Below are 16649 nucleotides of genomic sequence, written 5' to 3'. Positions count from 1 at the left end.
CTGGCTTGTTGTAAGAGTGTACTCAAACTGGACCGTGTGACACAAGATTAACGACAATGTACTATTGTACTGAGGATTCAAATGCATACATTATGACACAAGCATGTGAAAAGATCAATTGTGGCTTTATACAGTGAGCAAGTAAGCACAGGATACCAAACCACAAGTTGATAATGTGTAACTAAGTACTCACTATAATCGTAAATAAATTATAAGCATGAATAGATTGTAGTTGTACACGAACAGGAGCTCATCGAATTGGTTACATCATTCTTATGCGCAACAAGGATACACTGAATCATAGATATACAGACAAGTATCCGGGATTGGAATCATCCAGTTTTTCGTGCCAGATCATTGCTGTCGGAAGTAGTAATATCTTCGATTTTATTACACAAAAGATGCATTCTACTCTTGTGACTACTTCCTAAAGTATTAATAAGTAGTTTCTGTATGCCAAAAGTCTAGTTTCTCCAATAATGGTGCTTATGCTTCAGCCAGTCGTATTGAGAGACACACCCACAAACCAGCCCCGGTTGCTAATTAACCACCCCTTTCATGAGAAAGGCTTACCAACAACTAAAATAAACACTCTCACGTATTGACACTACAGAAATGTATTGTGAGTAGTGCAATTTACTATCCCACCTTTTTCGAAGAGGTAACAATGATCTGGTGAATGCATTTGTATTGTAGTCAATGGGTTCACGTGAGGTGATTCCGATCCTGGGTACTTGTCTGTATATCTATGACTGAATGGGCTGCTACTCCATCCCGTCTTATGTATTGAAAGCTTCTTCGGTAGGAAGATTGTCGAGTCAAAGGTAGAGCTTGGAACAGTCAAGTGGAGGGATACATAACATCAAGCCAGGTGTATATTAGTCTGCACATAAGTATGGCACACAAGAGTGTCACATACCTCAAACTACAACATATACTAGTGCAATATTTATTAATTTAAAAAGTTCCAGCGATAAAACAAGAAGTGATGGTAGCTATGAGGGAAACCCTTACTTGGCCTTGTAGCAATGTGGAAAATCCCTAAATTTGCTAGTGATTTTCCCACATTGCTACAATGTCAAGCAAGGATTTTCCTTCATAACTACCACCATTATCTGTTTCACTACTTTTTATCATGGTCAAGCCAGTCATGCATGGAGAGAGCCACTTCAGCCTAGCTGAGAAGCAACTGCTGCATATCTCATCATATAACTTGTATCTGGAAGCAGCATAAACAGTTTAGAAAGTTTGTAATAGGCATTGTCAGGTAACTAGCTAGGATTCTTTGTGAACTTCTTTATATTTAATAGTTGGATCTTTAAAAATGCTTTTGGTTCAAGGGAGTAGCTAACTTTCAGTGTTGAGTAGTTAGCTATCTATATACCTAATCTGTACCAGCTATAGTCCATCAATTTACAGGCTTTCAATACAGGTGAAATAGCTTACCAAACATTCTTGACTGCTCTATTAGAGTATTTTAATGTATATAGTCCATCAATTTACAGGCTTTCAATACAGGTGAAATAGCTTACCAGACATTCTTGAGACTGCTCTATTACAATATTTTAATGTAGGTGAAATCTCTATTAGGGTATTTTGAACGTGTTTGCCAAAGGATTCAACAATGCTGCAAAGAAGCAAAATCCAACCCGTATATTAACATGATGATCATTTTCCATTGGTCGTTCCCATTCCTGCTTTCCTACTTACTTGTTTTAAAAGTGTAATATCTGATGTGGTGACCAAGCACAAACTTCAATGATGTTAATAAACTATCCACACAAAATATTAGCATTGACATCATTGCAGCCATTTCTTGGCCGCCACCTTTGATTTCACAACTTTTTTCACCCAGGCTTTTTAAGGCCGCACCATTTTTCACAGCTTGGCTGTTTTTGTGTGGATTTCACTTCTTTTTGTACTTTTTAAGGCCCCAAAACCAGCCTATGGCTGACTTTGAGGTCTTTTTACTCACATTTCTTTTTTTATATGTAGATATAATGATGATTATCAAAGACAGACTTCTAAAAGTATTTCATTACATGATTTAATTCAATATTTGATTGTAATACTCTAATAGAGTGCACATTTTTTTGAGGACTTCTAATAGAACATACATGTAGAATGTTCTAGAACAATCTAGTACTTCTATTGGTAGATCTATGAAATTACAAATGTTTGATTATAAGCAAATTTCAACAGAAATTTCATTTATAAAGCAGAAATTAAGGGAGTTGATCAGCCAAGGTAGCAGTGGTTCAGTGGTTAAGGATGCAGGTGTTAGGTATGGAGGTCCCTGGTTCTAATTCTGTTAAGTTTTTTTTCGACATTTTTTGTACACCTTTTTTACCCTGTGGTGACTGCTCTCTTAGAGTATCTCGATCCAATGATTCTACACTTGCTTAGTTTTTGCTTTATAACTTTGTCACTGTAACTGTATTGCTATTCAAACTAAGGCACTATACGATGATCAGCCTATTTACACACCAATTTTCAAGTTATTTCTATACTTGGTTTACACTGTAGCCGTGACAGAAGTTTGATCTTTTTACATGGATAAACACTCATAACTCCTTGAATATTACTTAGATTCACAACAAACCTGGTATGTGAATCCACCGTTACATGCTCTTCATTTGTGCCAAAGATCGAGGCAATTGAGTTACACGTTTGCATTTTATAACAATTTTTGCAAAGTGTACAAAAAGAAATCAAAGCCCCGTAGCCCCCATACGGCATAAAAAGAAGGAAAGAAATTAAAACGAAATTTTGAACACTTATATCTCGCAAATGGCTGTTGCAAATTTAATCAAATTTGCTGTGTGGCGTGCCCTACTTGGGGGACAGCTATAATGCAAAAATGGTGTGCTTTGGAGAAGGGACTATGGAGCTATGCACACATGAAAAAGCTGTTTTCTTTCTTCCTGTAAATATACTCACGGTGTGGTCGCCATCTTTCTTGGCCACATGATACACTACGGTGTGTCTTGATAACAGGTTAGCTGAAAGAAGGATGTGGATTTCAAAAAGTTCTAGGGTTGAAAGTCGTGAAATTCTACCATATAAAATTCACTATCCTTTATCATCATTGAAGTAATTTCTCAGTTGTCACTATAATTTCACAACTAACTCTGCTCTTTTGCAGCTTGGTTATTTTGATCAATTCTTTCCATTGCAAGTCTCAAGGCTGATATGCTACTTTATACTTGCCCTATGTGCAGGACAATGTTAGGTTCCACATTAACCACAACAATGTAAATAATGTGCTAGGACCAAGCATTAACCATCAGCATTGTTCATTCTCTAAAGGTATACAACATGCACAATCTGTAAGGGTACGTGAGCGTTATGCCACCCTGCCGCTACGGTGAAATGATGCGAACATACAGGGTTAACTTGTTTTTTACTCTGTGTTAACTTGTTTTTTACTCTGTATCAGGTAACCCTTCAGCTTAAGCAGCAAGGATAGGCTACTGTACCATTCTTCCAGGGGCTCTTCACAAATCAGCTCTACTTTACTTGATACGCAACTGCTGCAAAACTGTACAACACACAGAACAGCAAAATGTCTGCTCTTTTATAGATGGACAAACCTCAGCCTTTAAAAATAAATTCCAAATTTGGAGTAAACAAGATGTCGTGTAACATTCCTGTGGTAGTGTGTGCCTATGTTCCATGTGTGTGTGCCAACAAGTTCCCATAAGTAAACCATCATTGGGGAACAGAGGACTTGTTTCTTGGCAAGTGACCCTTTCAGGATCTAATCCATTTTACCTCTTTGGTCCTGTTTCTTCTTTCATTCATTTCTTCAGTACACATCTGCTGTGTGGCACTTGGTGGGGGCAGGTGGCTAATATTATGTGACGCTGGTAAACTGAGTCTCTTACATGATAGCATCTTCTAATAAACACTTTATCATGTGAACATATTTTCCATAGATTTCCCACTTGAGTCCTCTAGGCGGTTCATCATGTTCTGCTACCGGACAAAGATTATTGCAAGCTTCTATATGTTTTCCTTCATCTATTACAGCATGTTGAAGGACATGATGTAAGGAAAACTTCAGCTGCATTCCATTGTGAACCACAGAATAAACAGTTTGACTGGTAGAGCAGGGGTTGCTGCAGTTAGGACATAGATTTGAATCCTGCCAATAGCATAACGCCTTTTGGTGCATATATATATACTTTTTGAACTTGACATTTAATTATTTAATAATATATATTTGATGTACATACTTCCTGAGTGGAGACATGTCTAAATCATATGAATGATTGTGTATACATTAGTTGTTACCTAGTTAATGTATATGTGTATGTATGAAATTTTTTGTGTTCAAATGATTCTTGATTAACCAAATTTCTTGGTAGAGTGTTCCAGAGTCTGATTGCTGATGGTATAAAGGAGTACTTATATGCATCCATTCTTGTGTAAGGCTGCATCAAGTGATCACGTGTATAATGATGTGTTACTGGTATATGTATATCAAAATCTACGTCAACAATATTGTTAATTATTTTATAAAGCATAACCAATTTTGTATCTGTCCTTTTACTTTGCAAACTAGATCAACCACAAGAAATCCATTATTTTGGTAACACTAGCATCATATCTGTCTTTCTTATTTAGTACAAATCTTGCTGATCATCTTTGTACCATTGCAAGTTTCATAGTTAAGTTCATAGTATTGCTTCACAGCACATGGGACTATATTGCACATTCAATATGTGAAAGGCAGGATGTGTGTTCTTTTGTCTCTGTTTTTATCTCATGTGTAGTAAGTATGTACCTGCTCTTTCATAATGTCAGTTCTTCTCATGTTAAGGTAATTTTATCTTAATTCTCAGTAAATAGTGCTGGCCTTAAAACTATACTGAATGTATCTTTTGCTGTCAGAAACTGAAGCTGTGCATGTTATGTGTGCCTACATGATAGGACAGGCACTATTAGCACCACATAATTTGCACCTGTTTTGATAATTGCTTTGCTTACATGCAGTTGATCTGAAAGTCTCGTTTTGCATGGATACCATATCAATACTTGCATAGATCAGTGAGTAAGCATCGTCAATGTCTGAAACTTGAAAACCACATGTCACAGAAAAGTGACACTGAGAAGAATTAATTGTCATGGGAACCTGATGCTGAAGGTTGGGAGGTCGGAGAACTCATGACTCCAAAGAATACTAGCAGCAACTTTCAAATAGCAACAACTCTTGCTGTTGTTTATCACAATTGACCTGGAATTACATGCCAGCCCTTGTGCACACTAAATTAAAATTAATGGAATGCGCTAAGGATGTCAGGCGTGAGTGCCTGCCTGTCTGACAGGGTGTAATTATGACTTGTTCTACTAGTTAACTTCGTTTAACCTGCTGTTAAATTTGTGTTACTATGTATCCAGACAAGCGTAAGTCGACAATGGTTACAGCTATGGACTGACCTCATTATTTTACTATTAGACATAGCTTGGGCCTGGACAGATTCTCTTGCAGCAAATAACAAAAGAGATATACGCCCTTGTTCTCCTGGAAACAGTATACTCGCATCGATGAATGCGAGGCTGCTTTGGTGCCTGGTTGTTACTTTCGTAAAATGGCATTCTGATGAGGAAATGGAAATTCCTGAAGTTCCAGCATCACATGGGTGGAAGGTAATTTATTAAGTAGTGCTTCCACCTAAGTACCAAAGTGATGTTCTCAGTCTTGCCCATGAAAACACCAATGGCTGGTCATCTAGGGGTAATACTAGAAGATCTGGCTTTTACTTATCATTCTTCTTCTGAAGAGCATGGCACTCTGACATTTCGCTGACAATAATATCACGTAGGTCCCCCAGGAAGTAAAGTACCTCAGCCATTAGTGTTTCCGGGACCAGCTGAATGACCACTGTGGTTGGTGTGTCCATTTGAAGTAGTGCTGGTATCACTGGAGCTATTGGAATCTTTCCAAACAACTTGTCGGTCAAAGCATAATCATCAGCACGGGTGCATGGCTACTTATGGAGGGTGTCTATCTTTTGCTTCTCCAGATAGGTCTTGATCTTACTAGGGAGACAGTTCTTAAATTCCTCTGTCAGCAGTAGTTGCCTCAGTCTACCGAAATCCTTCTGAATGTCCTTAGATCAAGCAACTCAACATAGGTTTGGGAGTCATACTTCCTGCTGTCCCTAAAGTTCTATCTGTAGGCCTCCGGTACTACTATAGTTCATAGGCCCTGAGGTCACTGTGTCATAGTCAGAACTGACAAGACTGAATAAACTTCATGCGCTTTACCAAACAGAACACTCTGGAGCAGAAGTGTCCATACTTCTTTGGGCCAAGACAGACTTAAAGCCACCTTGTAAAAAGTGTTTGTCCACCTCTGTTTCTTGAAAGAGTGGTACAAAGCGTACATGATTGCTCATGTCAAAATCACTACAATGGGCTCACTGTAGCAGTAGCTGCTACTAACTCCAATTCCTTAATCTTCAGTTGCATCGCCAACTCACACTCTTTCAGCTCCATTTCCTTCTGCTTCAGAGTTGGCTCTCACTTCCTTTTCTTTAAGTTCAAGTTTCTTTAGCTCTACCACACTAGCACTAGTCAGCGTATCTTCATCGTCAGAAACAATCTTTTCCTCCACTAATACTCCACAAGCAGCTTTTGAATATTGCTCTTCTTCATAATACTAGTAATTTCCAGTTTATAACATTGAGCTAGAGCGGATAAGTCTGCTTTCTTCAGTGACACCAAGATCGGCAATTTAGGAGACTCTACAAAAGCTTTGATACTAAATGACATGATAACTTGTAGATATAACAACATGACTGTACGAAATAGTTTCATCAGCCAGCAAGTCTAGACAATACAGTTCCAATAGTTGCCCACCACCCTGTTAACAATCCAATCCCTAACAAATGAGAACACAGAGAAATAATGCCAAATAACAAAATTTACACCTGTTTGATGCCAAGGAATTTGAGTTTGGGGTTAGAAGAGTGAGGTTTGTACTACGTGGAGTGAAGTGGCCTTAACAATTGGCGATAATCAACAGCAAATACGATGTCTGTACACCAAGATCTTCAAAGATCAAGCTTCTAGTTCTCCCGGTCAAGCCCCCAGGCAGGATTTGGCTTCAAGTGGCTGATCAACGTTAGCTGGCACCTCATCTGTTTTATTACTATAATTTACTCTCTAATATGCATGCATAAAACACGCTATAACAATATGCAGTTGAACTCTTTACATACAGGGTGACTGTTTGTAGCTGAACTCTCCACAGGGTGATTTGTTTGTAGCTGAACTCTCCACAGGGTGATTTGTTTGTAGCTGAACTCTCCACAGGGTGATTTGTTTGTAGTTGAACTCTCTACTGGGTCACTTGTTTGTAGCTGAACTCTCCACAGGGTGATTTGTTTGTAGCTGAACTCTCCACAGGGTGATTTGTTTGTAGTTGAACTCTCTACTGGGTCACTTATATGCAGTCTCTTGACTGTGTGACTTATTTGTAACTGAACTCTCCAGGCAGCATCCACGCAGTTTAACAGTTTTGCTGGTAGCTATGGATATCACTTCTTTTCTGTGCTTTTCTCTCTTCTTTTTTTGTAAGAACAACAAAAACAACATCAAATTATTAGTATTGAACTAATAAAATACAGTGAACTAGTTATTTAATTTATGTAAGTAGTTTGAACTGTATACAGACTGAATGCTCTAATAGAGTGACTGTACTATTAGAGTATCTCTATTACACACTTGCTAAACGTAGTTGGATTTTGTATTATAACTCATTGGCTTTTACTCTGACTCTTCTATATTATATACTACTATAAGGACTTTCTATGATGATTATTCCATCTAGATACTGGTTTTCAGCTCACTCTTCTATGCAGTTTGCCTGGTAGGTTGAAAACTAACAGTTTTTTTTATTCATGAAACTCAATTGCAAAATTGTTACGCAGGTTGATTTTGTGTCATATCTCCATGGTCTTTATCTCGATTCATTTTGAACCACGAAAAGCACTCCCATGATGGTTACTTCATCTACATAAAAATTTTTAGCTCATTCCTTGATCTCCAGGGGGCAAATAATTGGTCACCACTCCATGAATGTTCATCAGATTCCCACTAAACTTGGTACTGAAATTTGCTTTAATGAGCCCTTTAAGTGCGCCAAATTTCAGCCTGATTGGAGTATGCATTTGTGTTTTGTGGCAGATTTTGCAAAGTGTGTAAAATGAAGAAGATCTAGAAGAAGGAGAGAAAAAATGAAGAGATTAAAATGAAACTTTGGCTGCTCATATATCTCTGGGGCAATTTTCTTCAAATTTGGCAGATATGTAGAGTAACCTACCTGGCAGGGGTGTAACAAATTTGGTTTCAATCGGATAAGGGAATTGTGTATGCATGAAAATCACATTTTCTTTCTTCCTGTCAATATACTCATGGTGTGGTGCATCAGCTTCTTGGGCCACACGACACACCACCGTGTGTCTTGAACTTTGTGACTCTCACTGTGAACCACTATCACATTTAATATAATACATGTGCACATGTGTGTATGCAAATAATTTTTGTTTTTGACATGTGTAGATGAACATGTGCTGTCAGCCAAGGATCACTTATGTGACACATATGTTAATAGTAGATTTAATTCCAGTGCTGATGAATGGCCACCATACCATCCTAAACATTATACAACATTAGCACTCATATGCCATAAAGGAAGGAACACTAACACAAAAGTTATTTCACAAAAATTAGCACGTGAGGAAAAGATTTTTACTGAATTAGCGTCTGAGGGAAAGATTTTTACTGAATTAGCATCTGAGGAGAAGATTTTTACTAAAAGCCATTCAAAATTCCAAACTACAGAAGATAATAAAAATTTTACTATAGACGTTTCCGAATTATTTTCTCAAGTTTCCAGTAATTCCAGCTTTATTTTAATAGAAGGAGCTCCTGGAATTGGAAAAACAGTTTTGTCCAAAGAAATTACCTATCTATGGGCAGTTAAAAAATTGTTTACTTTGAAAAAACTGGTCTTCTTACTATACCTTCGTGATCCTAACATAAAAAAGATTCATTTAGTAGAAGATTTAGCACAGCATATGGTTAGGCATCGTAAATTAGCATCTAGATTAGGAGAATACTTGTTTAATACTAAAGGTAAAGATCTTGTTGTTATACTTGATGGTTATGATGAGATGCCTGAGGAAGATAGAAAAAATTCATTCATTGCTCTTATAATTAAGCGAGAGGCATTGTCACAGTGTGACCTAGTTGTCACATCTCGACCCACTGCTTCAGAGCACCTTCGCGACCAGGCAGATTGTAGAGTGGAAGTGTTAGGTTTTACTGAAGAGAACCGACTTGATTATATTAAATATGCACTGCAAGAATCAAATGATAAAATTGATGTGCTTCAGTCATATATGCAGTCAAATCCCACAATTAATGCACTTTGCTATATTCCTTTAAATATGACCATATTGCTATGTCTCTTTGAGGGTGAAGGTAAGATGGAAAGTGCCAATACCAGTACGCAAAGTGATTGTACACAAAGGCTAGGTAACTTACCAAGTACTCAGACTGAAATGTATAAAAAATTTGTTTTAATGACAATCAATCGGTCTATTAAGAGGGAAAAGCAATCATCCAGTGATTTATTACCGAAAGATCTATCTAACCTTCCCAAACCATACAATAAGATATTTGAAGATTTATGTCTGTTAGCATTTAGTGCTCTGAAGTTTGATAAAATAGTATTAGAGTTTGATAAGATTAATAGCATTTTTCCAACTTTAACAACAACAACTGAAAACTGGAGTGGTCTTGGTTTACTAAAAGCTGTTAAATTTGAAGACACTGTCTCATTTCATTTTCTTCATTTTTCCATTCAAGAATATTTAGCAGCATATCATATTGCATCACTGTCAAACAGTGCACAAATTACACTATTAAAAGAAACGTTTTGGGAAATACGTTATTTCAACACTTGGATAATGTATGTTGGAATTACTGGTGGAGAACAATTTGCATGGAAGCATTTTATGTCTGGTAACTGGTTTCAATTATCCACATGGCTTTTTGGAACTTCTAAAATATCTAAAAAGCTATTAAGTGATAAAATTAGATGCCTTCACTTGTTTCAATGCTATGCAGAAATTGGCGGGCATGAAGAAATCAAGAAATTGTTTGATGGGCATGTAATTGATCTTAGTAACCAGACTTTACTACCAAAAGATATCAATATTCTTGGATTTTTTCTAATGAGATCAAATAATAAACAATGGAAGATACTTGACTTGTCAAATTGCAACATTGGAGATGTTGGTTGTAATATTTTGCATCGGCAGTTTTGTGATAAAAGTACTAGATGTATGGTAAACATTGAGGAAGTCAATTTTTCTCATAATCAATTGCATGTTCCATCAATATTAGGACTAATGGATGTATTTCAGGCTTGGCACGTATCACAGGCCATTATTGATGATGATAATGCATACAACTATCAGTTTAAAACATTTATAACTAAATTTTTAAATTGTGTTAATGGAACTACATCTCAGATAATTTCTGTTGGTCCTTATTTATTTGCAAATAAAACTAAACAGAAAAATGTGTGTCATTATTTTAAAAAATCAACAACGTTTAAAGCGTTGTATCTAAAAAGTTGTCACTGGGAGATTAGCAAGTCAGACATGCAAGAATTATCAACTGTATTACTAAAGCAGAATCTTTATGAACTTCACATTGTGGGGAATGCATTTCCTGAGTACATAATGATAGACATTGTTTCAAATGCTAGCAGTGTCTTTGTTTGTGACTATATATTACCTGATGAATATCTGGATAACATTGCTGGTGTACTGAAGTGGACATCGAGTACATGTAACTGGCTATTGATTGGTTGTAATAAAGTCCTTGGCAGAATACAACACACATGCAGTGTACAGTTGTCCATCATAGCATTATTACCACGGCTATTAATCAATATTAGAAAGGTACCCCTCAATTCTCCTGCCTTCTCTTCAAAAGTGCTTTGCAAGCTTGAACTAATCCTTTATAACAGTAAGTGTGTGTTTCAAGGATTAGTGGATTTATGGCACAGTCATGATGTTGCAGGTTCAACCAGCACATGTCTTGTAGAAAACGATGTTCTTATTGCCAGTAAAGTTAGTTACTATGATCTTGGTAAAGTGCTAACATCACTTAAATTTTTGGCTTTTATTTTTATTAGCAACTGTACTATAGGTGCATATGAAATTGCTGATCTAATTGGTGAACAAGAATTACTATCGTTTCTGTATATTACTGATTGTCATTTAGCACTGCAGTTTGTAAACAAAATTTGCACAAGATATTTGACCGGAAAGTCTCAATTAAAGGAACTGTTCATTCACACTACTAATTTAGTTTTCTCATTGACTTCTGATATACTGGTATTGCTATCAAATTATCAGAGTACTTCAACTGTGTTAGTTACAAAAGACACTTTTGCATGTCAAAATCCAACTGACTTACAAATTTCATTGGCTTTGCAGTTAGAAACTAAAATATCTGTTTGGAAATTTTGTAACTGCTATTTAAATTATAAAACATATCATCATGTAGTCAGTGTTTTAGCTGCTAATGTAGTTAATTTAAGCATTTTTGGTTGTAATCTTGGACGGTGTGAACTTGAAGTGTTTAATGCTTGTTTTAATCAGAGCCATTGTGTATTACATTTAAAAACACTAAAGATTAGTTTCAGTAAAATCAACAACACTGCACTTATCCTAGGCAGCACTTTAGCTCTTACAAATAAACTGGATGAACTTGATTTGAGAAGTAACAATTTACAAACAGCAGATATCATTGACATTTTAAAAGGCACAACAAAAATATCAACCTTAAAAGTCTTTAATGTTAGTCATAACAACATCACTGATGCAGCAGCAAATTCTATAGCAGTTTTGCTTTCTAATAACAACAATCTGAATACTGTTGACTTGAGTTACAATAGTTTTCAAGCAGCTGGTGCTGTGGAAATTTTGAAGGGCATGCAAAACCTTTCAAATTTGAGAAGATTGAATATTAGTAATAACAACATTACTGATGAAGCAGCAGCAGATATAACTGCTGTTTTAATTTGCAACACTAAATTGGAAGAGATCGACTTGAGGCATAATAAATTACATGTGAAAAGTGCTGTAGCAATTTTGAAAAGATCAGTAAATGTTTTAGCTGCTGCTAATTATAATATTGGTTTTAATACTATAACTGGTCAAGCAGCAGATGAAATTATAACTGCTTTATCTCAGGGCACACAAACAAATGCCAGTATTGAAAGTTTCACTGCAATAGGAAATCCATCAAATTTGGTGAACATTGCAGTTTGTATCAATCATGGTAGTGCTTCCCAAGCAGGTAAACGGGTTGCTGTTATTGTTTCAGGTGACATAATATCAGATTTGCATCACAATTGTTTACACATTACAAAAGTGTTGAGAGTTCTTAAAGAAAATACAAATGTTTCATATTTGACAAGAATTTGTATCACTAATAGTTCCATCAGTGATGAAGCTGCAGATGATTTATCAGTTGTTCTGTCTCGTAATAACAAATTACAGCAACTTGTTTTAAGCCATAACAATCTACAAACCCTGAAGACTACAACGATAGTTGGAGGGATGGGGAAAATGTCAAATTTAACACTTATTAATGTTCGCCATAATAATCTTTGTCTAAAAGCAGCAAAACATATAGCAACTGTTTTATCTCACAATTCTAAATTAGAAGAACTCAATTTGAGTTGTAATAAAATGCAAACAGCAGGTGTTATAAAAATTTTGTGTGGAATCACAAGAATTTCAAATCTAAAGAAATTAAATGTTAATGACAATAATATCACTGATGCAGCAGCACAGTATATAGGTGCTGTTTTATCTCGCAATACTAAATTAGAAGAGCTGGATTTGAGTTGTAATAGCTTACAAGCTGCAGGTGCAATAAAGCTTTTTGATGGTATGAAAGAGATTGTAACACTGAAAAGGCTTAGTATTAGCAAGAACAGTATCACTGATGAGGTAATAGATTATCTTGTGCCCATTTTGTGTCGCAACACTAAATTGGAAGAAATTGATTTGAGTTACAATAAGTTACAAGTAGCAGGTATTGTAAAGGTTTTGAATTGGTTGAAAGATATTTCAACACTGAAATTAGTAAAAGTTGCTAATCACTATATCACAGAAGAAGTAGCCAACGACATTGCAGCTCTTTTGTCTCACAATAATAAACGAATCACTGATGAAGCAGTGAGTGGTATAACAACTGTTTTGTGTTGCAATAATGAATTGGTAGAAATAAATTTGATTGAAATTAAAATATCTATCGCTATACTTGTTTTGAAAGGAGCTTCAACTTTAATAAAACGGTTTAGTATGAATAATAGTTGTATCAGTTATAAAACAGCAAAGGATATAGCAATTATTTTATCATGCAATACTAAGTTGGAAGAGCTTGAATTGAGCTGTATTCAGTTACAAATAGCAAGTGCTATAGAAGTTTTCAACGGAATAAGACAAAATTCAAATCTGTTAAGATTTAAAATTAAGAACAGTGGGATTGCTGATGAAGTAGCAAAGTATATAGCAGCTATATTTGTGCATAACACAAAATTGGAAGAACTTGATTTGAGTTATAATCGTTTACAATCAGCAGGTGCTATAAAAATCTTTAGTGGAATGAAAAGAATTGTAACACTGAAGAGGCTTAATATTAGTAATAATAGCATTAGTGAGCATGCAGCAGATCATCTGGTAGAAGAAGTATTGTCCCACAATGTTGAATTAGAAGAACTTGATTTGAGTTGCAACAACTTGCAAGCAGCAGGTGCTATGAAAGTTTCAAAAGGAATGAAACAGTTAACCAAATTGAGAAGATTTAGAATGAGTAACAATGAAATCACTCCTGAAGCAGCAAAGGATATAGCAAAAGCTTTGTCATATAGTACTAAATTGGAAGAACTTGATTTGAGTGGTAATTGTTTGCAAAATCTTGGTGCTTTGGATGTGCTAAATGGAATGAAAAATATTTCAACACTTAAAGCACTTAGAATGAGTAATAATAGTATTACTGATGATATAGCAGGTGATGTAGTAGCTGTCATGTCTAATTATGTGGCATTGGAAGAAGTTGATTTAAGTTATAATAGGTTGCAAACAACTGCAGTAAACATTCTAAAACTTTGGGGAGAAACGAACAAGATTTTTACTATGAAAAATCTTAACCTTAGTCATAATATTATCACTGGTCAAGTTGCTGATGAAGTGACATCTACACTGCGTAACATGATACTGGAGCAAAATATGATTAATCTACAAATGAAAGGTAGATTAGAAATTTTCAGTGTATTAGAAAGCCCATCAAGTTTGGTGAACATAACTGCCAGTAGTAATTTCAGCACCTCTAATGTTGGGATGGTTATTATACCATTTGGTATGTCAGACCTGAGTTACAATAATTTAAAAATTGCAGATATTTTAAAACATTTTAGAGGAATTGACACTGCAACTAATTTTACAAAAATTTATATCAGTCATTGTCCTATCACTGATGAAGCTGCTAATGATTTAGCAGTTGGTCTATCTTACAGCATCAAATTAGAACACCTTGTCATATGTCACAACAACATACAATCTGCTGATGCTATTATAATTTTTCAAGGAATTGAAAATTTGTCAAGTCTTACACATATTAATATTACTCACAATAACATTTCCAGTGAAGCTGCAGACTATTTAGCAGTTGTCTTGTCTCATAATTTTAAACTGAAAGAACTTATTTTAAATCACAATAAGCTACCAACAGCAGGAGCTATAAAAATTTTTCAAGGAATGAAGAATTTGTCAAACTTAACGCACATTAGTGTTGGCAATAATTGCATTTTCCATCCAGCAGCAAATCACATAGCCAGAGTTATATGCAATAATAGTAAATTGCAAATACTTGATATAAGTTTTAATGTTTGCATTGAAGCATCATTGATACTCCAGGGCATTGTAAAAAGCTTGTCATTGATGACTTCAGCTTTGATACATCTTGACATCGGAGGTACTAACTTTGAAGATTATGAAGCATTTCATTTAGCAAAGTTATTTTTGTGTTATCCTAAACTGGAAGTAGTTTACTTACATTCTAACAACCTTCATTCACCAGGTATGTCAGAGATATTCCAAGGAATGAAAAATATGTTGAATTTGAAATGCCTTGATATAAGTAAAAATCTTATCACTCATGAATCTGGAGATTGCATAGGCAATGTTCTATCACATAATCACAACCTTCAAGAACTCAATTTTAGCCATAATAATCTGGAGAACAAAGGTATTAAAGAAATCTTTCAGGGACTAACAAGTGTTTCATGCTTAACCAAACTTGATATCAGCCGTACAAACATAAATAATGGAGCAGCTGATGCAATAGCAGCTGTGTTATCCCACAATAATAATTTACAAGAATTTTATTTGAGTTCCAACATTTTACATCCAGAAGGTGTCATCAAAATTTTTAATGGCATGCAAAACATTTTGAGCTTGACAAAGCTTGTTGTTGGTCACAATAACATCACAGATGGAGCTGCTGATAGCATTGCTTCTGTCTTATCTCGTAATTGTAATTTACAGTGGCTATATTTGGACAAAACTAACATGAAATTGGAAGGCATTTCAATTATTGCCAAAGCTATAAAGCATATTCCAGTAAAACTACTTGATATCAGGAAAAATAGAATCACTTGTCATGAAGCAGATGTTATAGCTGGTCTTGTACATAGTAACACTCATTTAAAATTTACAAGTACTTAGTGTATGTAGTGGTTATCCCCTTTATTTTGTACTATTATCTATAAATCAGTATATAATCTAACGGTGTAAACATCGTGGTAATTAAAATGGGAAATAGAGATTGTGGAAAACTAAAGAAGCAAGTCAGCATGTTAAGTTGCTCTGGAACTACAATGGATGCCACCTTGAAGTCACCTGGCACCCCTTGGTATTGTACATCCATTGAAAGCTTACCGCAAAAATAAAAGCCATTAAATTAATTTACTATGTTCAATCTTATTCATTGTAATGGAGTGGTGTTATGATCTTTACAGTTTACTGACACAGATATCACTCTACAATAAAAATATTTTTTAAAAAACAGTTTAGAATTTGAAACTGCATGCAGAAATAAAAGTCAACATACAATTTATCAATAAATGCATGCAACTGTCTATTTATTTTTCAAAAATATTTATGCACTTTTATATTGTTTGGACAAAGAGGGAAGCTTGCTCCTTGGCATATGCAATTCCTAGAGCACTACTCTACAGCCACACTTTGATAAAGTTTCTGTTTACATTTACTGTTCCTTGACATAGCTAAAGTTCACACACTGGTACTCAGAAAACCTTGTCTGCCACAAAACTATTGTCTTGCCAATCACATTGATATCCTTTTTGGAATGTGTTCTTCTATTGTGCTGCACAACTATATGTTGCTTATATTTTGCCCACTAGTTGCACATATATATTTGTTGCAGGAATACTATTTTAAAAGATAAACATTGATATTTGCTATAACTCTGGCAACATGCACTATTTACCAACTGACATTGTCATATCTCTTGCAGAAAATCCAGAT

The 16649-nt window shown here is 35.3% G+C and overlaps 1 protein-coding gene across 2 annotated transcripts in view; it reads left to right on the top strand.

Moving 5' to 3' along the window:
- The window catches only part of LOC136250953 (uncharacterized), a 48161-nt gene extending 32273 nt beyond the window's left edge, over positions 1 to 15888 (top strand). For both annotated transcript variants that reach the window (XM_066043305.1, XM_066043306.1), the window contains one exon: positions 8572 to 15888. In XM_066043305.1, coding sequence (XP_065899377.1) covers positions 8572 to 15827 — 7256 coding nt within the window. In that variant the 3' untranslated portion in view covers positions 15828 to 15888. The remainder of the gene's footprint in view (positions 1 to 8571) is intronic.
- The last annotated feature ends 761 nt before the right edge of the window (positions 15889 to 16649 follow it).

This window comes from Dysidea avara, chromosome 3 (genome assembly GCF_963678975.1).
Source record: "Dysidea avara chromosome 3, odDysAvar1.4, whole genome shotgun sequence".
In the NCBI taxonomy this organism is placed as follows: domain Eukaryota; kingdom Metazoa; phylum Porifera; class Demospongiae; order Dictyoceratida; family Dysideidae; genus Dysidea; species Dysidea avara.
Note: the sequence above shows the minus strand (reverse complement) of the source record. Positions and strands in the feature narration are given on the sequence as shown.